Consider the following 24,305-nt stretch of genomic DNA (forward strand, 5'->3'; position numbering starts at 1 on the left):
CTCCATTGTCCATCTATATCATTTTGCATCCCTCCCCTCCTCTTTCCGTCTCTCTGCTCCCATCCCTCCCTCTTTGATAACTCATTGTATAACTTTCTCTGCGCTTCTCCCTCTTCCTTGCATCAATGCACTTTATTTTTTTACCTCCCACACACAATCAATCTCTCTCTCTCTCTCTCTCTCTCTCTCTCTCTCTCTCTCTCTCTCTCTCTCTCTCTCTCTCTCTCTCTCTCTCTCTCTCTCTCTCTCTCTCTCTCTCTCTCTCACTCTCTCTCTCCTCTCTCTCTCTCTCTCTCTCTCTCTCTCTCTCTCTCTCTCTCTCTCCTCTCTCTCTCTCTCTCTCTCTCTCTCTCTCTCCTCTCTCTCTCTCTCTCTCTCTCTCTCTCTCTCTCTCTCTCTCTCTCTCTCTCTCTCTCTCTCTCTCTCTCTCTCTCTCTCTCTCTCTCTCTCTCTCTTTCGTCAAGCGCTGTGGTGGTAAGATAGGAAGGGAACAGTTGCCCGGTGGGGTGCGCACGTCTCCCTCCGCACCCCCGAGGTGAAATCCATTAAGCCGGCACTGCTGGCGTGTGGCCCTCTGTGTGATGTGTGTGTGTGTGTGTGTGTGTGTGTGTGTGTGTGTGTGTGTGTGTGTGTGTGTGTGTGTGTGTGTGTGTGTGTGTGTGTGTGTGTGTGTGTGTGTGTGTGTGTGTGTGTGTGTGTGTGTGTGTGTGTGTGTGTGCATTTCAATGTGTGTGTTTGTCTGTGTGTTTGTCAGTCTAGTCCACAGACAAAACTAAGCCACAGCAGCGACAACAACCTCTGACTTCTCAGAGTGTGGTCTTGTGATCAGCACTTTACCCCGCAGAATGCACAGCCCTGAAGGACCAGTATTTGTGAATACTCAAGAATGTCTGGTGTATATTTGTTCTTTTATATAAATATCTGCGGGGAGGGAAGGATAGTAAATTTGATAGGATGTTGGACTGCTGGCCGAAAGGTTCTGGTTTCAACCCCATCATGTCCACACTGGCAGGACTATTAGAGCAAGCTTACCTGCTCTTAACAACATTGATCATGCATCGATCTAACAAGCACACAGAACAGGTGTAGCCTACCTGTAGGCCTTGAGGACCGGCCGGGCCAACGACTCCTTGGTCACCCTGGGGAGAGATGGAAGGACGATCAGTTGGAGAAGAAAGAGAGATAAGGATGTTCCATCATTCTGGCCAATGGGTAATTATATGTGTAATTGTATGGAAGACTTGGAACTTACCTTTTGCCCTGGTACTCCTGCTTCACCCTATAATGAGAACATCCATTAATAGTTGACTCTCCATTAGGAACACTTGGATAAACATCTACTGCAGACTTTAGAAGGACTTCAAAGTACTTTACTTTGAAAAGGCTGCAGTCATTTAAACAAAGATTTTTTTATAAACCACTAAATAAAGTCTTAATTTCAGAACATTATACTTTGAAACATTTACACAACTGCCATTATTTCAGTGTAAGGGAATTATATTCATCTAGCCATTGTCTTGAAAGTTTAATAGCTTGAGAATTACACTTCCTGCATAATCCCACATAATATATCCCAGTTGGTTCAATAGTGGGAAATATAGTCTGATTCAGTCCAAAGGAAACCAGGCCGATTCTAGTAATACGGTGGTGTCTGTTCAGAGTCGGACACATTCTGAACCCTTTCTGTTTCATCTTTGCTGTGGTTACCCCGTTGGAACTCAGTGTGTGTTTACCTTCATTCCTGGTATTAACTGTGAGGGAGGAAAAACAAACCAAGAGAGAACTGTTAAATGTCAGTGTATTTTACACAATGGGAACATGGAGAGAAAAAATTTGATAAAGGAAGGATTTGGCTGAGGCCGAAAGCTCTACTCACCCTTGGATCTTTCCCTGGCTTCCCGGCTTCGCCAGGTTTTCCCTAATAAAACAGACACCACGACTTTATAGAGGAGCAGAGGTAAACCCATGTGTGATAACTGGCAAAATAAACCTGCTATGTATGTGAGACCAGAGTGGTATTCTACATAGGTTTATTTAAGGTTCTGCAGAGGTTTTTCCCGTGTTAAACCATTAACAGCTCAAATGAATTAGGATTAGACATGAGTAATGGTCTATGAGCAGCAATCATGGCATTGAGAAATGGCTCAAAGAGCCATTTCTGCACACACTGGGGTTTGAACCCAGAACCTTACTGGGGGTCAAACACCCTAACCACCAGTGTTCCCCCAACGAAACCAGTGCAGATCGACCATCCAGTTGTTAGTTTGTACAAGCTTTTACAAGGTCCACCTGGGACCAGAGTCCAGGCGATCCTAAGTCGCTGCCCGGGTTCTTACCGGTGGGCCGCTGACTCCGCTCAGGCCGGGGTTCCCGGGGGGCCCGGGAGGTCCCGGGGGGCCCTGGGCTCCGGTCTCGCCCTGCTGAGAGACCGACAGTTACAATCTGCCGCGCGGGGCCCGCTGATGGACCATGCCACGCAACACAGCACCACCACGCCCATCCACTGCACTCCATGCCAGCACAAGAACGCCACAGGTCACACGGCCACACACATACACACACTGCATGTGGAGCGTGTAGGAAGTTATGCTTTGCAGAGCAACGTTAGCCAGGGAAGCGAGACAAGCAGGTGAACAAGGCACGTCATTGTTTTCTCACTGAGCAACCTTGTTTGGAGAGACTGGCACTGGGGATAGCATGGATAGCTTATTGATGGAGGCTTATCTTAGTGAAGGGACATTCACCGCTACATGTCCCTTATCTTAGTGAGGGGATCATCACCGCTACATGTCCCTTATCTTAGTGAGGGGACCATCACCGCTACATGTCCCTTATCTTAGTGAGGGGATCATCACTGCTACATGTCCCTTATCTCAGTGAGGGGACCATCACTGCTACATGTCCCTTATCTCAGTGAGGGGACCATCACTGCTACATGTCCCTTATTTCAGTGAGGGGACCATCACTGCTGCATTTCTATCTACCTAGTGGATTTCTAGCCATGACTTGGGGAAAGAATCTTCTATTCATGTCTATGTGGCTGAAAGCTGTCCATGGAGATCAGCACATTTCCGACTGAAGAGCTTAATTCACGTCGACAACAGGATCTAAAAAGACCAGAACGGGCTACCAGAGAAATAAGTCCACCAGTAGAAAAGCCCACCATTCTACGTCTCTTTCTCCCATTCCTTTGTTTGGGTTCTAGAGAGCTATCGCTAACACGAGGGCCTTTATCATGTGTAGTCTGACTACTGGTAATAAAAACCCAAACAGTACGTCTGGAAAGATTCAGCGTCTGCTCGGTTTGAAGGCAGGAGCGTTTTCTCACATGGCTAGAACCCATAGTCCTCACAAGCATAGTATTCATTTACACACACAAACACACACACACCGTACACAAACACACACACACACGCACGCATGTGTTCTGACTTATGAGGACTTTCAAGTGGAGGACTGGCTGGCCGTGACCCAGGCGCAGTGCAATCACGGCGTACAGTAGCCCTGGATCAGCAAGTGTTGCCAACTCCGGCACCATGTCTTTTCCTTGAGATAATCCGGAACATATCCGTCCACGTTAGATTTACATTCCATCATTTCCCTCCCCTACCTAGTGGTCTATGGCTATGATCTATGCCTGTGTGTCTGTTCAATGAGCACATTCCATTCAGGGTACAGAAGATTGCTTCCACACAGCGGGCCTTTTTAGAAAACAGTCAAGGGGTGGTATTTCCTTTTCCTCTACGGTTTCTCCCTGTGCCACAGTGCAATGCTTTGTCTCCAAACAAGGTATTCTGTCCTGGCACAGAGAAGACAGCACACCTGGGGGGGTGGGGGGTGGAAAACAAGATGGAGGGCGGATGCCAACAGGGGTCCCCCTGTGCTAGGGGCCCTCCTTGGTCAGGGGCCAGCATGGCCACCTTTCCAGCTCTTTCAGAGGGACGGACATGAGTGTTTGACGGCCGGATCCAGTAAGAACCGGATGCTAGATTGTGTGTGGTCCAAACTTTGTTTTTCTTCTTTTTGATCTACTATGCAGATTTTTATCAAATAGTAAAAAAAAGCTTTCCAGCTTTTCTCAGGGGGAATTTCAGACTAAACTAAATGGGCCATGAAGCATTCTAATGAGTATATTACCCTGAGCATATGAAATGGTCTCCTTTGAGTCAAGTATTTATGATTAATGTAATCATAATTGATTCATCTTGAGATCAAAGGAAGATTAATGTGCTTAAGATGTGTTGGTTTTAGAGTTAGCTAACCCAAAATGAACCCCCAATATCATAAATTCTCCAGGGGTTCCACTGCAGTTTGACCATCACATCGACGGGGTCAGAGGTCGGCGGCTGGCTGACGGCGGTTGGCATCCTCAGGTTGGTAGTGTTGGTGCAGGGGGTTAGGGTTGGGGTTAAGGGTAGTGGGGGTTTAGGGATGGGGGGGGGAGGGGGGAGTATGGGGAGCAGAGAGAGCTGTACCTTCAGACGCTTTAGGATTAGAGGGCTTATGGACGGCATGTTGCGCACAGTGATGGGCAACATCTGCCAGGGAGGGAGCAGGTTGGATGGGAGGCGGGGGAGGCGAGGAGGGTGGGAGGAGAGGAAGAGGGGTCACAAAGCACAGGTGGCCAGCGGGGGCCAAAACGTTCACGGGTCAAAGGTCACCGGGAGGTCATGGAAAGGAAACGGGTGGCGAGGAGGAAGAGAAGAGGAGGGAAGAGAAGAGGGAGGGGGAGGGGGGAAGAGAGGAGAAGAAACAACAGAAATCAACATGAGAGTGAAAAATAAAGAAATTGCCGAAGTACAGAGGAACGAATGCTCGGACAGAAAGAAAGCGAGAGATAAAAAAAGAAAGACAACGCGAGGTATTGCCGATGCAATCTAGAGGCCGGATAAGGCTTGAGATAAGAAGGGTTGATTTGTGACTGGGCAAGAAATTAGATTTCTTCGAGAAATGATGTGATCTGTGCTTTACGAAGCCACAGTCCTACATCAACCCCTCATCTCTCAGGTTGCCACCCTAACCGGCCTTTAGGTTGAAACACAGTGGAGATCAAGTGGAAGACAGCCTTGCCACAAAGAGAGCTGTGCAGCACAGCGCAGAACACGACCAGACTTACTGTGGCTAAATGTCCAACACACGGCTGTACAATACGTCGCTTCTGTTGAGACCACCAGCATCATCAGTTTACAGTTTAGAGAGAAGTGGGGGGAAAGGTACTTCCCCACTGTTAACCACTGGAGTCATTTTGTTCCACCGCCACTGGGCTGAGTGAGCTGCATGCTTCTTGCCTACTTTTTACATACAGTACATATTTCCAGCATTGTTCTTTCTAAGACACAGGAATAGCGCAGCCTTCAATGATAAATAGTTTTAAGAATCTTGACTAAGTTATACATTTAATCAAACAATTCAACGTTCAATAGCCTCCACATTGAAGGTGCATTCATAAGGAAATATATAAAGTATGTTCAGAAGATTATACAGGGAAGAACATATATAAGTAATGGGGGGTAAAACATACAAAAAGTAGGCAAAACTGCCGCTGTATCCTTCACCGTTTCCCACTGTCCACCAATTTCACTAACATCAACATGGTTTACAAAGTTACACAAGAAAGTGCTACAATTCAGGAAGTGATGGTATTGCAAGTTGCATTAAAAAGAGCAGCATTTTGCTCAATTGAAACTGAAAAAGGAGCAATTTTTATTCTCCATTTGAGTTTGGCTTGGTCACTTTTTAGCAGTGGAGAGCAGAGGGTACAGGAGCATGGGCTCTCTTTGCGGCAGGACTGGGTTAATCCACCTGGAGGATGTGGGGGTGTTTTCAGGCTCCCACAAACCTTGAACACCAAAGGCTGGCTGGAGCGCATGGCAGCCATGGTTTTCAGTGGAAGGCCCTGGACAAAGAGCTCCTACATAATCAGGCAGGTGGTCATTTCCAACGCAACCAAAGGAGTCCCAATCGAGTGATTGGTTCTATGGTTGGAAATGGAGGTTCTTTGCAGGAAGGACCAATATATAATGTTATGAAGGACCCAAAGGGTCATGTCCAAGAACTGACCCTACCCTACGCCTAACCACTCACTTCGTACTACCGACCCTACCTTTACCAACGACTCGTCACAACTAACCCTACCTTACCGACCCACTCACCCCAAATGAACCTACCTTAATAGCATTCCCAGGGGAGTCACTATAAATAAATGACTTGCTACTCTGTTTACTTCCTCATCCCAAACCACCTACACCTCCTCCCCTGGGTCCAGCAGTCTGAGATGCATACGACAACATAATGCTCACAATAACAACCTCTGAAAAGGAAAGCTTTCCATGTGCTCTTGGATGTTATTTTGGGAGTTCACTTAACTGGTAGCAAAAAAAAAAAAAAAAAGCCTCCACAGCAAGGTTGCTTAATAGCTTGAAGGTGAAATTATGCCCCAAATCGACCTAGCTATCAGAGTTGGGTCGGGTGAAAGAAAATTAAAAAAAACTCACACACTGGAAACTCCTATTGCTGGCACCTCACACAGGGCCCTTATCACGTCTGACTTGCTGCTCCGTGAGCCTGCCAGTAATTGCCTTGTTTTCCCTGAAACAGCAGAGTGCCGGAGACGCTGGGGCCAAACTGGATTGCCCTCACTGCCTCAAACTCACTCTCTCTTCTCTCTCATGTGCTACTGATCACAAACTAATTCGTCCGTCTAGACCGTGCTTCTGGTTGTTTTATTCTTCTTGTTCCTCTTGTCTTCCAAAGTTCCCTGCGCTCTGCACCATGAGTGCGGACTCCACTTCCATGATGGAAGCCAAAGAATGGAAGAGGTGAACAGGAGATGCATATGGGAGATTGGGGGAATATTTTGGTTTGGAACTGAATACCAAACATGGAGATCAGAAGAACGATGTCTTACCCTGTGTGAGTAGTCTCCGCAGACACCCTGGAGAGAGAAGATAAACAGAAGATTAGTATTTTGTTATTGTATGTCTGCTATAGAGTTCAGGTCCTTCTCCATAGACTGTAATCACCTAGAGGCCATATTGGTTAGTCGGTTGGGCTAGCCTGATAGGATCTTTGGGGAAACCGTGACAACTCAATGGAAATGCATTCTAATGGCTACCTGGGCGAGGAAATGGAATGCAGAACTAAAAATAACGCATTGAGTTGTCATGGTATCCAAATATTTGTTGGGTTCCACACTCAACTAACCAATATGGCCATTAATAGAATAAGTTATATTCTCATGTGCAACAGATCACTGACCTTCTCTCCTTTAGGTCCATGGTCACCCTAGTAGAAGAAACATAAGTTTGAATTAATATCTAACAAACAAATGGCAAAGTACTGATAGGTGAAAAGTCAAAGACGATGCTATTAAACGTTTTAAAACTTACTGGGAGCCCCGTCAGTCCTTTCTGACCCTGAAAGAGGATACAAGAGTCAAGCAAAGCGATCAGTGAACTGGGAAACAATAAAGAGCCGTCCCCAAGCGGCAGGTCGCCTGGACCAAGTCCATTCTAATCACTGGTCCTGAACTGAGCGATTCAGTAGGACTTCCCAGCGGCTCCTGGGGTGTGCTGCTCTCCTCATCTGTCAGAGCCTTGCCACAGCCTTGATTAATGGACCCGAGGAAGCCAGGGCCCAGTTGGATACATCCAGCCCACAGCGGCACTCAGGTGACCCTCCACCTAAGAACCCACCCCACAGCTCTGAACCGACCCCACCAACCCCACGTCTGGGAACATTCCCCAAGGCTACCTGCCTTGAATGCTCCGTGCATACTGCTTGACGTCCCCTCAGGCGGGGGCAGGGAGCGGGTTAGGAAAACCAGCTCATTATAGTGTCGTTAACCATCCCTCCGGCGTTATTTTAGCCAGACGCAGATGTACACCTACTGGAAGACTGTGGTGTTTTCACTGGAGGTCAACAGTTTCTCCGGATTCTCGCCAAATGGGAGCCCACCGGTGATGTGGGTCAGAATAGGCAAGAAAGAACCCCCCCCCCCCCCCCCCCCTTCTCAAAACATACCTCATTTCCCCCCCACACACAGAATAACTTCCCACTGTCTCACCAAGACTAATGCTCTTTAAACAGCCATCCCGGGGAAAAAAGGTTGGAACTACCCGAAGGAGTGACAGAAAACAGTTTCTGTCAATGTCTGAAAAAAGCTCACACCACAGAGCATTCAGGGCATTTTCCCCTTCTTCTATAAATATATCTTTATTGAGGTTGGCAAGAGGACCGACTTCCACGATCCAAGTCTGCTAAAGAAGTGCTATTTCTCCGGTGGCCAGCAAGGCATAAGTGGGTGTTTGTGACAAAATAAGTCAACGCAAAACCACATCGGCTACTCTAATAGGGTGATGATGATATTCTTCAGAACTTAATACCGTCTTAAACTGTTTATTCAATACAGAGGTGCTCAGGGGAGTTTTTCAATGGTAATGTAGCACATCATTTGAGTGGGTTGCTTTAGAATTCATAGAAATTCAAATAGTAAAAATACACAACATGAATTAGAACAAGAAAAGTAATACATGACCGGTTTTTCAAAAGCCTATGTTAGAAAAATAACAAAGAGTTGCACAAACCTGAAAATATAGGATCAGGTCTATTCTGAAGTGTGTCTGGTCATTTCCTTATTTTACTAAAACAGCCTTGCTATCCTATTACCCTGTCCACAAATGAGGCCGCTACTTTTGTTTTCCAATGATTATGTGTGGTCAAACACTGTTTTTTTTATAATATGATACCTTAATAGAACATTAAAAAAGAATTTAACTTGTCAATGCTCGTAATAGGCCTTATATATATTTTAGTTTTTTGGAGGTTTTGGTCTTGAGAAAAGCTTACCATGTCACCCTTCTGTCCATTCTGTCCCTGTGATAGAAAACAGTGATCAACGGTGAAGAGTTAAAGTGATTCAAACAGATACCTGGCCTTGATTTTCCATAGGAATAACTTCCTAGAAACATAAATGACATCTTAAACAGTGCCCTGTAATGGCGGTAATGATACTAATAGAGATTTTATGACTGAAATGACCACAATCATTCTTAGCCTAATTATGATCATTACGGCCGTAGGTTGATGAAACCAGGAACTAAAGTAGCAAAGTCATTGACTCAATTATATCATTATTATCATTATAACATATCTGAGAAAAAGAGAAAAAACTCACAGTCTTGCCATCCAACCCGATTGGACCCTAGCATGAAAGAAGACAGAGTAAGAAGCAAAAAGAAGAAAAATCATAGCACAAGCTGCTAGCATTTTTTATTGTCAAATCCATATTTTCTTTTGCATTTGAAGAGCTGGCATTTTGCACTTTTACTCTTTTGTCAGTGACTAAAGCCCTTCCTTTTTAATAATAGAAAGGTGACGTGCTTAAAAATGTCACGGGTAAATAATTATTATTTTCTTTCAAAAAGTGGTTTGAATTAAAGACAAGACGTCACGAAGAGACCAACACATGGACATTCAATGACATTACCTTCAAGAAGGCAATACCAGGAACAAGAAATACTGTTGAGGGTTTTGAGCTGATCTCTAAAACAAACTTCCACTCTCAGTGTATTGTCACGGTGGCCCCTAACCCTAAACCTGCATCTTAAGTGTTGTGAGGCAGATGAATGACACAAGTGTTCACTTACTGGAAACCCTGGGAACCCGCGGGTGCCTGGCTGGCCCTAGGAAAACACAGAACACAAACAGAGATTATGTGTTTTTGGAGGAGCACTTCTCTCGCAGATTGACGTGGAGATCTCCCCCTCAAAAAAACTCTGTATGAGGAGCTAGACCTCAGAACTCTTGGTGCCCCCCCCCCAACCCAATACCCACCACCACTCCCCATTGCCCCCCCCTCCAAGGCAAAAAACCCGGGCAGGCCAGTAATTGACTTGGACAGCGGGAGTGATACTGCAGCCCATAGGGGGAACAGTCAGTTTTCTTTTTAGGAAATCAGTTGAAACACAAAACCTGCAAAGAAATAGATGGGGCAAGAAGCACAGATTTTCTTCTTCCTTTGCAGACTTAATAAAGATGGACTGCTGCACGTTATGCCTGGCGACAGGGAGGAATTATTCCACGTCAATAATGATTAGACAACAAGCTTGGAGTAGTCAGAGTGGATATACAGGAGGCTACGACTCGGTCTGGTACAAGACTTTTAATATCCTAGGGGACGAGAAAGAGACAGACAGAGAGAGAGAAAGAGAGAGAGACAGTGAGAGAGACAGTGAGAGAGAGCAGAGAAAGGGAGGAGAGGGTTTCTACAGACAACAACATAAAGGTAAATTACAGAGACGGAGAAGGGGTTCAGCTAGTGAAACAGATTGCATTTCTTTGACCAAAGGGAAACTTATTAGGATCGTTGTCTGGGTCTACCAAGGCAGGTTCAGTCTGCTGTCCAAGTATCGAAATAGCACAACTTTATTGCTACCATCTTTCACAGAAAGCTTGCATATTGTTTGTTTTTTGAGACAGAGAGCAAGGAGGATTTTGATGATGTAAGGCATTTGATTACGATTATTGGTACTATTTTACTTTTTTGACACTGAAAATGACAACTTGGCACAGATGCTGTGGCCCGTTGCCAAAAAGAGAAATATTAATAATCTCACTTAAAACAATAAACTACGCTTTGACAGCTTCTGTCTGGCTGTGCTTTTATTTTGAGGCTCCTCCTCTGTCTCACTTCCTGCCCGGTCTGCTATGCATTAGAAATGCCAATTACCATTCTGGAAGGGCTGGCACAAACGGCCATGCACTGCTATAACCACTGATTTAAAAAACACATGTTTGCCTCACATAAGTGGCCAGACGATTGGCTGTGCTAGTTAAAAAAAAAAAGAAGATAAAAAACTGAACATTATGAAGAAAACTTCTTCAAAGTTAAAGCCAGTCTAAGGATATTAAATGTGTCATTATAGTCGTCATATCATTACTCCATTATTGCTCCATTGTATATTTCTTCTTTGTCCAAAAGAAAAAGCAGACAGAGATGCTAAATTATCCAAAATGTAAATCAAAAGCTTAATGTCATGTACAAACACAGAGGTTTCTAGTCTTGCTATGCCTGGATACCTTTACATTTCCTTAGGTTGGTCCTGGAGAAACTTCCTGATTACTTCCTGATTCAACAGGCATGAGTGATTGCCATAATCACAGGCAGGGCAAGGCACACGACATTGGCAATCATCTTTACATCTCATAATTTGATTTAGGATGTTGTTGAGTGAGAGGAGGAGAGAGAGATTAAGAGAGAGCGAGAAAGAGAGGGTAAAAGGGAATGAGCGGAAGAGAGACAAAGAAATTGAGAGAGGGAGTGTAGGAGAAAGATAAAGAACCAGAGTATGCGAGACAGAGAGACAAAGAGTGTGTAAGAGCAGGAGAAAGGAAAAAAAGAGACACTGATAGAGAGACATAGGAGTAGGGGATTAAAGGTGGTTGTGATTACAGTAGAGAGGAATACACTTACAGGAGGTCCCCTCGGCCCGATGATGGACAGCCCAGGCTCGCCCGGTGCACCCTGAGAAGAGAGGGAGTCACGGTGAGGAGGCCGGACAAGGTTTCAGGGACACAAAGGAAACAAACTCCTCCATTCTGCCCTCTTGCCGATCTCCGCAGACTCCCATTAGGGCATATTTGCGTAGTGATGGAGGGAGAGCGTTGTTTCTTATACGGTGATATATGTTGACAAGACCTCAAGGAAAAATCCATCTACCACCGTAGATTAGAGTTATGGTGCTTCCAGCTCCTAAAGACATAAACACTTCTCCTCATCCTATTACCGAGTTGAGGGACATGCCGGCGTTAGTGGTCAAGTTTACTTTGACTTTCGGCCCAGAGCAGAAGGAGGTTATGATTTTAGGAGCCACACATTAAGACTCAGAAGGTTAGGCCCACTGCTGTGTTTACAGTGGGAGGCTCACTGGGCCCTGGCCTCTGTCTCAGCCTCCTGCTACACGTCGAGGACCTCCCTCCGCCGCGCAATCACACAAACCACCGAGACAAGACCAGGTCCACCTCCGGTTACCAGCCACTTTATCTAATTAGCTTCTGTCCCTCCTGATGAAACTCTATCACGAGGACAGAGCCGATGGCAGCGGCCATCCATCACACAGGGAACTGGCTGATTCTTCAAGTTTCTGAACAAATATACCAACTATGGGAAGGGGAAATGCTTCCTTTTGCACTCTCGGTTTTGATGAATCGGTTGGGAGCTATGATGGGAAAGGTCGAAACCCTGCTTCAATGGAGTGGCGAGCAGGGGTCTGGGTAACCGTAAACCTGGTTGGTCATCTTACGGCGCGGTGCGAGCAGACAAGGGAAGATGTGCAAATAACTTTGGACCTGGCTTGGATTACTGTGGTGGGGGCAGCGCGGTGAAACACGGCAGAAATAGATCAAAGACCAAAACCAGCAGCCAAAGCACAGAGATGCACACACTGGAACCAAGCGCTGTTATAAAGTGGGAAGCGAACAAAGAAATCACTGATTTTATTTAGCCTGAAAATGAAATCGTCTCCGGCCTGGGAAAACATAAAAGTCAGGCTGTGGGTTTCTGTCGCTCATAGCCTCAGTTTTCCCTCTTATCCTGCTTGCGTTTACAAGTTGCTTGGCACACAATGCCGTGCTTTGAAACCCACAGAAGCAGTTTTATAAATATGACGTTTAAATGAAAATATGCCTTTTCTCTATGCATGTCTGGCAGAGTATTGCTAAATATATGTGCTGCTGTCAGATTTTCATTGATTCACTCTACGACTTCTCCAGCCTCTCGTTTGGCAGTTAATGAGCTAACCACACAATAGTAAAGGGGTCCCGTTATTAAAACTAGTGCCTAGGAATGGGATGCTTCTGGAAGTTAAGAGAATGTTATGAAAACAAAAAGAGTTTAGCCTCCCAATGAAAATCCTCTGTTATCACATGCCGTGGATGACTCACGGCCATCTCATTTTTCATATTATTTTGAATTATCTCACAAACCGTGGAAGTATATGAACATATGGCGACCCTGGCACAGCCGCGAGCCATGAACATGCGCCCTCCCCTGGAGAGAGAGGATATGGCCGCATTTGTGTTTTGAAAATGTTTTTCTCATGGATTGTACGTTGTATAACTTTCCTCCCATGTCACAATGCTTTTTATACAGTGTCTGAAGTCTCCCTGTTAGGAAGGATACAGAACCTTTAACTGTATGCAGCGCATGGATCTACCAAAAACCCACCACCCATCGTTTCCCATCTCGCCATATTCTCAAGTGACTGGCTATTTAGGTGGCAGTGCACTCTGACCTTCTGAAGCTAATCCTACTGATGCAAAAATACCCTAAACAAAACAGGACACAGGGATCCTCACAGATCACGTTGGACTAGTCGCCCTGCAATTTCAGTGTAGACCAGGTATTCCTCAACTTTTCATCGCGGGACCCAAAATAATTTGAGTGTGTCAGTTGGAACCAACCGTTTGCTAGAGAGCTTGAGGTTGTGCGCTCTTGAGTGTTTTTCAGGCCAGGACCCAACTCTGGATCACAACTCATTTTGGGCCCCCGACCGTAGTTTCAGAGACCCTGGTGTAGACACTTGGCAGACATTGAGCAGACATTGAGCAGTAGTTGGGTGCTAATGCTAAAGCTAGGTGCTCCTACACTTACCTTCTCCCCTCCGTGTCCTTTTAAGCCCTGGGTTGAATCACAGCAGACAGTCGCATGCAAAGTTCAGGGAAAAAATAGGAAGAGGGAGGGAGGGGGGAAGAAGATAAAGATATGGAGAGGGAGATGTAGAGAGAGAAAGAGAGAGGGAGAGGGTCCAGTATTAGATACATTAAAAGGGGATCTATGAAACATGCAGAGATGATCAATGGTTGTGGAGGTGGTTTGAGTTCGAGGGGGCTGTTGTGGTGGCGTAATGGGGGACGCTCGTGTTGGAGGCGTGGCATGTAAGAAGTGGAGAGCGTAGTCTCAGGACAGGCTATGTTTCTGACAGATGCTAAGAAAAGAGAAGCAATATATCGACAACTAGCTTAGGCTCACAAAGCCCCCGAACCAAGCCTAGCTGGGATGTGAGCTGTTACTTTGAAAGGCGCTCCGTTGAACACCAAGTTCAACGTTGTTTCTTTGCCCAAGAATTTCCAAAAGGTACTTAGTATTCGGCATATTGTCATAAAATAAACTCTGATCTTTTATTTTACATTTGGATTTTCTTTCCCGTCAATTTCTTCTAATTGTGACAAGTAGCACACAATTGGGTTCTATGGCTCAAAAGGGAACTCCAGTGTCTCTTCTAGCCCACCACAATGGACTTAGATAGCTTATGTGTTGTGCAATGTAGCAAACCATCGGGTACGATGGTGTGGTATTATATGGTGTAATACTAAGGTAATATACATTTTGTAGGACTACATAATTAAGGTGCATATATGGTACTATGGTTGATGCTATGGTACTACAGTGGCCGGAGACCACATAACTCACCATCCGTCCAGGTATTCCCAGACCTCCCTTGTCACCCTAGCAACCAATGCAGAGTCAGAAGAACAGCAGTCAGCGATACCATTAGCCTCGCAATGCTATACTCTTGAAATGGACACCATGACGTTTAAACTTTGTGCGTATCGTCCAAATACAATTCGTAAGCTCAGTTGTACTCAAGAAATAGTGAATGGTGTAGATAGAAAAATGTTTGGCAAAGGTGGCCATTGAGCAGTGCATTTTTACAAAATTGGATATCATGGGGCAAGCTGCCAATTAAAAAAATCTAAATAATTCGCAGCTCATTTCCAAATGAAAACATGCTATCATATCAGGGTATCCATTTCAAGACGATCTTTCAAACTGGAGTGATTGGCTCTGTAAAGGGGCCTTAGACAGCTGGTTGTGATGCCATGCTAAATGCTAAATGCTAGCGTTGGCGTGTAACAGTCAAACATTCTTACTATGACAGCTCAAGCTTAAGAAATGCCTGTGTTTTTTAAATGTTCAAATTGAGAAGTCTGGGATGTTTAAAGAACTTAGTTTGTATATAAAACATCAGCCAGGACTTTGTGATGACTGGATGTCTATTAACCAGAACCAGGTTATCCGCATTGAAATGACTGATTATTATGAATGATTACAGGAACACGGTTCCTTTCACGGCCCCATTACACACTCATCCAACCCCCCACCCACCCGCCCCTTACCCCCCCTCCCCCCCAGGCCTGGAAGGCAGACCCCGGGGGCACCCTGAAGACCCGGGGGTTAGGGCTGGTGATGACAGCTGCTTGACGACTTCATCTGGTGGGGTGGGGTTGGAAACAGGGTGGAGGTGAGTAGTGAAGGGGTTAGTGTGTTCAGAAGGAGGTTTGTGGGGTGGGGGAGGAGGTGTGGATTTGGGTCAGAAGGCTGTATGAGGTCCTTTTGGGGAAAAGGTAATTTCACCAGGTTTTATTGCAGGTCATTTGGGTTTTTGTTAAAAGCTCCATGGAGATTCAAGCCGGTTAGAAAGGTGGTAGCTTGGAAATTATTTCCCCCAAAAGTGAAAGGTTAAGGATGCAAAAGACATGCTGCTTTCTACACTCAAAGATCAGTACAATTATAATTCATATATATCAAGTTTATTATTTTCCAATTCAAATGAGTAAGGTTGTTGTAGACGTTTCTTGTATGAAATAAGGGAGAACATTGTGCATCTGTGAATCAAAATCGGTTCAACAATTGTTGTCTTTTGTGAATAAAATAGTGTTTTCTGGCTAAAAGATTGGAAACCAATCCCACTCTGTAAATCCTATTTTTGAATTTGCACCACTCGTATAAGAGAACAGAATACAGAAGACTGATGTTATTAACAGAATAATATTGAACATGAACATGTCATACTTAATGATATAAAGACATAAATACTCTTGCTGGGGAACTGACGGATCTCCTCATATCTCTGTCCGAGGTCCTGAATGAACGCTTCACTGCATTCTCACAATCAGTAGATTAATCACTCTTTGGGGCTGTTGCTGCTGTTTGGTCAGATAGCTGAGTATACCCTTTGAGGGCATATGGTCGACCCAAGAAAAGAGATGGATTTTCTGTCTGCTTAAAACACATACAGCACTTGGTCAAGTCTACGCCATTGCACACACAAATCTCTCCCTCTGGGCCTTCTTATAGTCTCTCTTAAACACACACACACACACACACACACACACACACACACACACACACACACACACACACACACACACACACACACACACACACACACACACACACACACACACACACACACACACACACACACACACACAGTAACCAGGATTCTGGCCGTCTCAAATTCACCGCTGTCTGACCACAGCTGACCGCCAACTGACACTCGTGCGCACACAAACACGCACACACACACACACGCACACACACACACACACACACACACCCTGGGCCTTTAGCTGACAACACACCCCACACACCTACGCTGGAGTCAGAAGGATTTATGCTTGCTAGGGCCTAACAAGTCTCAGCTGGAACAGAAAATCAATAAACACGCACACACACAGGCAGGCACGGACACACATGCAAGCACATTCACACCAAATAGCTGACCTTAGTCACACTTGGACGACTGAAACTATAACACACTCAAATGTACATTTAGTTGCAACACTGAGGCTATGTTTAGATGTCGACGAAAGGTAACTCAATATTGTATGATACATGGTTGCAGAAATTCATGGTTTTAAGACGTGACCAACCCTTGAGGGTAGGTTTGATGAGTGCAGGGGAGCAGCCAATGAATAAGGGTGGAATACAATAACTTGGGGAGCTTCATGGTCAAGGAAAGAATTCTATGGCAATATATGAGTTAATGTGTGTCTCTGTCCATCTGTCTGCCATTGTGCCTGTAGCTGCCATTCAGTCTGCATGCCAGTCTATCTGTCTGCCTGCCTGCTATTCTGCCTGTGTCAGCCAATCTGTATGTATGTCTGCATGCCTGTCTGTCTGTCTGTCTGTCTCTGTCTGTCTGCATTGCAGTCTGTCTGGCTGCATGGCAGTCTTTCTGCCTGTTTGTTTGTCTGCATGCCAGTCGTTCGGTCTGATTGCATGTCTGTCTCTCTGTCTTTATGTCTGTCTGTCTGCAAGCGTGTGATATAATAGAAAGAACAATGTGTTTATGAACCATCCATCATACAGAAAGACTTCCACATCCTTTGTTAAAAAATCTCCCATGGAAACCACATTGTGTGGAAATGCCGCAGACGGTTTTAAATTCAGAAAGGTTCCAAAAACCACATCCTTGTTCACCCTCATCGTACTCCAACACCACGTGTGAGTTCATTTCCAGTCAGTTGACAGGCATAATCAATCACAAAGTACTGGAACGGACGTCAGCCTTCCATTGACAAAGAGTGTCAGCTAATCTCAACCAACCGCCCCAAAAACACTTGGAGAGAAAAGGAAAAGGTCATCCCCTCTACACCTCAAGTGGTTTTATGGACCCGTTTCACAAGTGATCCTGTTGATGCTAAAATGGGGGGTTGCTTTTGGGGACTGGCAACCTGGGATAAAGGTCAGATGAGGGAGGGCCACCTGTCGCCCTACTGGACACAGGAGGGACCTCAACTCTTCAGAAGCAGTATTCTCAAGGTGTTAGTGTAATCAGAAAGCACACAGCACAAGGTTGTTAAGACAGAAAAGAGGGCCGGAGTCCGGGTTGATTCTAACATACAATTCAATGTTTAAGTATGCAATTAGCTGGCTCCTAACCAAATAAACAGTTGAGGACATGTGGAAGACATTTTTGACTTCTGAATTCAGACCCTCTTTTGCATTGAGACCCTCTGACATCTCTTCACTGAGAAACCACCTTTAGACCATTGTTTTCATTACTGGCGTAAGGATATATCCTGGTTTATTGAAATGGTATACTTCAAGGCTGTATCAGAAAGATTTTTACACCTTCAAGTCATAAAAAAATTAGACAAGGATGCTTAAACAACCTGTTAAATCCCAGGTGCTTTACTATCGCTTCGGAGAGTTTCTGAGCTCATTTACTTTCTAAGTAAGCAGTCACTACATTTATTTGACCCAACAGATGTGGAAGCTGAGCATGTCAAATCTAATCTCATTCAGCCTTAAAGCCCCTGGGAGGAGATCTTTTGAAAGCATTAGACGTTCCCCCTGAACTGTGTTTTGAAGGGGGTAACGTTCCAGAGAAAGAGCTGTTACTACATACTGCCATGTAGTGCGGCTTTAGCTCTGGCCTCTAGCTCTGGTCAAGACTTTGGATATCCAATTTGGTGGCAATAAATTATTGAATCATTGAATATGCATTGCCAACCATTTCCAGTAATAATATAATTTGCATTGGCTGGATGGATCCAGACTTAAAAATAAAGTCTTGGCTTCGTCTTTTGCTCCACAGAACTTGACAGGACATCAAGTTCTGGAGGCCCAGAGCAAATCTAAATGTTCTCATGTCAGTCCATGTGTTGAAATTGAACAGACATATAAACTCCTGCTAGGGCCTGAGGTCGTGATTGTAACGGTCACTGTCGTCTCAGTGAGGGGAGCAGAGGGTCATGAAACACACAGGCGAACGTGAGAAGAGAGAGAGTCACGACAGAGGTTTACCGGAAAGCCTGCTCGTCCCGGAGGACCCTGGAGAAGGGGTGAGAGGAGAAGAGGGATACAAACAGAGACAGTCAATCTCAACAATGCTCAAGTCAAGGAACACATTTGTCAAGATGGCCACCATTGAGCAGGGCCAGAATAAAATGATGATGAAGGATAATGTTTTTCGTAAAGGTTTGATCATTGATTGTTTATCTGCCGGTATTTATTATATCAACTAGATTGTTCTAGATTGTTTTGAGGGTTTTATCCATTTGATCCAATAAAAATAAAATAAAATAATGAAAAGGAGTCACAAATGATGCACAGCATCATCATTCACAGCATAAATGTATCTAGATTCCAAAAACATGTTGAATCACAGAGACACACAGGTAAATCACGTTCTGCATGCCATGCCCATGCTACAGATTGGACTTTAGACTTTCTGACATCATAGTTTTGAAGTAGGAGGCGGACACGACAAGTCGTTGGCATGGCGATTTGAAAAGTAAATTCTAAACAGTGGTTTGATATTGTCTATGTTCAAGAGGGGGGCATTGGAGGAAAACAATGTCAGACGTCAAGTGCCTTTTGCCTCCGCCGGGCGGGCGGAACATAAATCAAGCGTTCCTTCAGGTGTGTGTTTTAAGGGTGGACCGCTAATTGCCGGTGCGTCTAAATAAACAGGAACTCTTGACTCTTTCTTGAGTGCTGAAGCATTCATACTTCCCAGAGTGGAAGGATAACCTTCTGGAGGAGTTCCTGGTTCCCTGAATGCTGGCATCTCCTCACGATCCCCCCTCAGAGTTTCCTCTGGGGGGGCTGTTAGTACTTCCCTCCCCAGTGTGGGCGAGCGCTGGCCGACAGCAAGACGGGGGAAGTCATTATTCACGCACCGATACTCTTCGAGGCGGGACACTCCACACTGCTTCACATCCCCTGTGGTTCCCCAGTCCGCAGAAACACGCTAAGAATTCATACATCTCAGACAATTAACAGAAACAATCTACAATACAATTTTTATTTTATTTAACCTTTATTTAACCAGGAGAAGTCTCACACAATACCACAATAGTAGTAGAGACGCCTTCAGAACAAGGGCTGGTGTGTTTCTCCCTTAACCGAGAGCGATTAATCATTTGATTGTAATTAACGTGCCGTTCCTGGACCCAGTCAAAAGTGGAGTGAGATGAGGGCCAGCGGGGCGACAGTAAGGGCGACCACGCCCCAGCCCGTCGAGAGGGCAGCGGTGAGGTGTGTGTACCCCGAGTGGGAACCTAACACACGGGTGTCTGTGAGTTTGCTACAGGCTCTCTGGAGGGACATCTGCTTGGGGATCATAGTGTTCCCCCTTAACTTGTGAAAAAGCAGACCTGCTTAGAGGTAGGTCTTGACCCCAACATGTGCTTCGTATTATGGGACCGTCGAGGCCCCTGATTACCAAGGGACCGTCCGGTTGGTCAAACCCGGGTTGACAGGATGACAGGTCTTCACGCTCCTCGTCCCTGATTTATATTGTGTTTTCCAGGTGGAAGTTCTATACATATTTATAATGTTGTATGAATGCATACCAATCGAATATTAATGTACTCGATTGGTGATAGTAAAGTGAAAAGATAAAACTTACAGAAATAGAGCAAATGTTTTGCTGAGATACATGTTGATAATCCTGTGCCTCTATAATGCACCAACTCGCCAATATATTCACATTACATCCATATGACATATGTTTATATAAAAGCATCTACCACATGTCGATATAAATCAAAGCCCAACATACTTTACAAAGCCTGTATGTCCTTTCATGTACGAGGACTAACTCCAGTTGTACATAATGGGCTCTTTGGTCCCTTCCCCGCCCGTCCCAATCTCCTCTATGACTTTTGAATGGCTGCGCTCATTCAGAGTATTCAAACGGAAGCTCAGTGACATTCATGGATTGTGTGTGCCTGTGCATACTCAACCTTTAATTGTAGAGAAAACAAGGGGCAGAGGGTCAAAGCCTCTCGTGTGACCTTTCCTCAGCAATGGACTCTTTTGGTTTCGAACCTTTGAACAAAGGTTCAAAGGTTTCCAAAAACAGGAAATGGCCAGCTTTACTTTTTACGCTTTTGGGTGGCAGCGTCGATGGTGATTGTGTGTTAGATTTGACGTGTGTAAAAACAGGAGCCAGGCCTCCATACAGAAGTCGCTTTACGACTTGTGAAACTCATTGACAAAGAGCATATTTGTAACAACTGACTCCACAAGGCCTGCCTTTCAAGAAAATACAACTTGGATTTATATTACATACATTCATAGAATTTTTACGTTTCTGCAGAGTCTGGTCTTAAAATAACACATGGCCAATTGCTTGATTCCTATCAAAATTCCTTTCACGCAACAATGACTTTTGTTTTAGATCAGGTGTAGATCATCTGAGAATATTAAACGCTAAACAAACACGCCATTTCCCTCTCTGTTCCCGCGCTCTGGATTTAGCTGGGATCCCTCACCAGAAACTACAAACAATGGCCCAAGTGGCTTCTTCCCAGGGACTGAGGCAACCCACGCCCCGGCCAGGAAAGCCTGACTACCTCTGGACCACTCGCAGGCTGTATCCTGCCAACTCATCCCGGCTCAAGATCCCTTCCCACCCATCCATCTCTGCCCCGAGCCTAACCAGGGCCTCTACAAGAACCCCCTCTCTCCCCCCCCCCCCCCCCCCCCCCCCCCCCTCCCCGGTGCTGACGACACCCAGGGACAGCAGCTGTCAGAACGGTGCCCGACTATAGCACCTTGAACACAATGTTCCAGACAAGGTCCTCCTTACCATTCCCAGGGGTGGAGGGGGACCCACAGTAGACGTCAGGGAGTCACTTTAAAACGCATTGGCTAAGGTCAGAGATCGAACCGACGCAAGCTTTAGACGTGAGGCTCTCCAGCCGGGACTAGCAGCACTCTGCTCCGGCAGTCGTAAGAGGGAGCAACCAAAGTACGAAGAGTGGGGGATGATGGGCTTGGCCCCACTATCTTACATCATCAACCTAGAGTCCTCGCTGGGACCGCAGCTCACAGTTTCCAGGGAGGAACTCTGACCGCGGCGCTGGCCAGATTCACAGCACTCACTGAAGTAGTCTGTCAGGCACGGGTAATGGAGGCAGGCTAATCATGAAATATTCCATTTCAATAAAAACGAAGACTGAGTGACTTTTGTTGTTTAGTAAATAAATGTCAAAATGGATAATACAATTATAGTATTTGCCTGACAAAGATTATACATTCACACCAAAATGTGATAAACCACAATGGTAAAAATTAGAACAATTGACAAACATGATAATGGACCAACAGACAAATAAGTATATCAATTCCACAGGCACTTTACCACATACAGGTGACAAGGCTTCTGGTCTACTTACTGGAGGTCCTGCAATAGAGAAAGAGAGAGGGAGAGAGAAAAAAAGGGAACACATATTAGATTGACGAAACAGAAAAAATATACGATCAAACCAATTCCACTGGGATTCATGAAAGCGAAGAGGAAACGGATTGGCGAGTAAACAGTTAAAGCAAACCACAGAGAGACCAGCATCTCTCGTCAAGCACCTGTTATTGCAATCGCTGTCTGCGATTGGCTCAATATTGTCCCAGATGATGTCACTTCACATCACAACACTATTCAAACTATGACTAGTGACATCAGGCAGCTGCCGCAAACATGAGCCAATCAGAAATAGCAATCACAATAAGCTTTGTCTGAAGCCGTATTGATTATATTATATTGATTGTTCATGCGGTACATTCATTTTGTGCATTACAACATTGTACTGCCACGACTGTTTCTGTGATCAGCAAGGAAACATATCAAATAAACACACTGAAAATAAAAGTTGTAACATTAAACATTGACTAACAAAGCCCATGATCCCCAGGTCTCTATACCATCTGAAAAACTAGCTCTGTCCAGCTACTTGGGAAAGAAATGGCGACACATTGAGACCTCCTAACGTCTCCTAGCCTCCTTCGTCAACATCGGAAACGGACACTCTTCCGGTGGCTTCGAAAAGTTAGCAAAGGGGGGGAGGTTTGGTGCATTTGGAGCGCGGCGCCAGATGAAATGCTGTCCTGTCTGAACACTGAGCTGATGAACCAAACCATGTTCCTTTAAACCTTGTGCCTCCACTCAAGACTACTGCTAAGAGCTTGGTGACGTCGGAGCAGAGGAAAAAGGATGGTCTATTTTTTCTATGATTCCTGCTTAACCCTTGCATTAGGGTCCTAATAACAGGACTTAATAGTGGTTTTGAACAGCTTTCAGCAGACGCGCTCCTCTATCTAGGAGTACGTTTTTATTAGAGACCCTGTCTTTGGTGAAAGCCGATTCCAAACCCCAAGCCTGGTATGTGGTTTATGCAGATTACAGACGCTTCAAACGTCCTCATCAAAGACATATGCTGCAGACCGCTGGCAAAGACCAGATATACTCTCACACTCAAAGGAATTGGCTTCCTCTGATTTCTCTGTAAGCAGAATCACACAAAGCCTGCAGTCAACTGACAAAATCAATTACCACCAGATCAAGGCACGGGTCACAAAAGATGTCATTACGTCACTGAGAGCAAGGTGAAGGAAATTAATATTGGCAAATTACCTATGTGAAATGTCAACATGAATCCCCTACATCTTCCTCCAACTGATCTATCCGGTCCCAGGCCTGAATTCAGTTCCAACCGCCAATTCCAAACTCGCAAAAATTAACCACTGCCATCGGGTAAATATGTGCATAGTATCGTTATGGAAATAAAACTTTTAGAGGAGAGAGTCTGTTCTGCAGTCCAGCTGAATTGAATAGGGTGGGAATAGTTTATTCCCCCTGCTTGTTTAAGGAGAAATCTGCAATGTTGCTACAGTGTCAACACTCTAAATAAAAAATAAAAAATTGGCTGGACTTAAAGAAATATCAAACACTTGGAATTCATTTGAACCAATCAGAATCGGCTGTTGATAACTGGTGTTGGATGGTGTCACTGTGGTTTAATTTAGGTGTTTGGTTTAATTGGTTTGGTTAATTTGCAGCATCAAAAAGGTATTTCATTTCCTAAATAATTACTATTGGTGAACTATTATGTCTGATCATACCTTGGGTTCGGTAGATATCTGGGAGTGATCTTTAACACACAAAAAATAATAGGAGTGACAATTTTCTCCCCCTCTGGCCCGCACCATTATTCTCCCATTTCCTGCCATTTTCTTGATCGTCTTTTTGTGGGGGAGTTTCTGTTTTTATAGTAATTTGAGGTGACATGTTAAACAGCCTGTGCTAAACCGGGCATATGATATTTCCCAACAGCGAGCTAAATGTGTGATCGAGGGGTGGATGTTTGAATAGCCAGCTAATGGTCGCTAACGGGTTGGGAGTATTCGAATAAATTAGCGGTGGCGCCATTGTCACTCCCGGTATTGCCCAACAATTACCAGCTTGATTACCCACAGTAAATGCTCTTACTGGCCTGCGCACACACAAACACACACACACAAGCCAAAACTCATTAATAAAGTACAGGATAGCATAGTCGTAAGGGTGTTCGACCGCCAGCTAAAAGGGGCTCTAGGTTACAACCCCAAATTCTGCAGTCTGTACAACAGCATTAGGCCACCTGCTCATTAATGACCTGGATCTTACTTCACTGTAAGTAGCTTAGGCTATAAGTGTCCGCTAAAAGACTAAGTAGTAAACAGATGAATG

At 45.0% G+C, this 24,305-nt stretch overlaps 1 protein-coding gene across 4 annotated transcripts in view; it reads right to left on the reverse strand.

Annotated features, from left to right (window-relative positions):
* The window catches only part of col13a1 (collagen, type XIII, alpha 1), an 86,395-nt gene that overhangs the window by 24,009 nt on the left and 38,081 nt on the right, over positions 1-24,305 (reverse strand). For 3 of the 4 annotated variants that reach the window (XM_060073103.1, XM_060073102.1, XM_060073104.1), the window contains exons 3-19: positions 21,979-21,986; positions 18,596-18,622; positions 14,471-14,506; positions 13,652-13,678; positions 11,474-11,524; positions 9,648-9,683; positions 9,176-9,202; positions 8,848-8,874; positions 7,389-7,415; positions 7,258-7,284; positions 6,908-6,934; positions 5,840-5,911; positions 2,337-2,420; positions 1,877-1,918; positions 1,734-1,751; positions 1,253-1,279; positions 1,095-1,139 (exon numbers count right to left, since the gene is read on the reverse strand). In XM_060073103.1, the coding sequence (XP_059929086.1) occupies positions 1,095-1,139; positions 1,253-1,279; positions 1,734-1,751; positions 1,877-1,918; positions 2,337-2,420; positions 5,840-5,911; positions 6,908-6,934; positions 7,258-7,284; positions 7,389-7,415; positions 8,848-8,874; positions 9,176-9,202; positions 9,648-9,683; positions 11,474-11,524; positions 13,652-13,678; positions 14,471-14,506; positions 18,596-18,622; positions 21,979-21,986 (608 nt within the window). Of the gene's footprint in view, positions 1-1,094; positions 1,140-1,252; positions 1,280-1,733; positions 1,752-1,876; positions 1,919-2,336; positions 2,421-5,116; positions 5,159-5,839; positions 5,912-6,907; positions 6,935-7,257; positions 7,285-7,388; positions 7,416-8,847; positions 8,875-9,175; positions 9,203-9,647; positions 9,684-11,473; positions 11,525-13,651; positions 13,679-14,470; positions 14,507-18,595; positions 18,623-21,978; positions 21,987-24,305 lie in introns of all 4 variants that reach the window. The other variant, XM_060073105.1, reaches the window with a different exon arrangement.

The sequence above is a fragment of the Gadus macrocephalus genome, chromosome 15, assembly GCF_031168955.1.
Source record: "Gadus macrocephalus chromosome 15, ASM3116895v1".
NCBI lineage: Eukaryota > Metazoa > Chordata > Actinopteri > Gadiformes > Gadidae > Gadus > Gadus macrocephalus.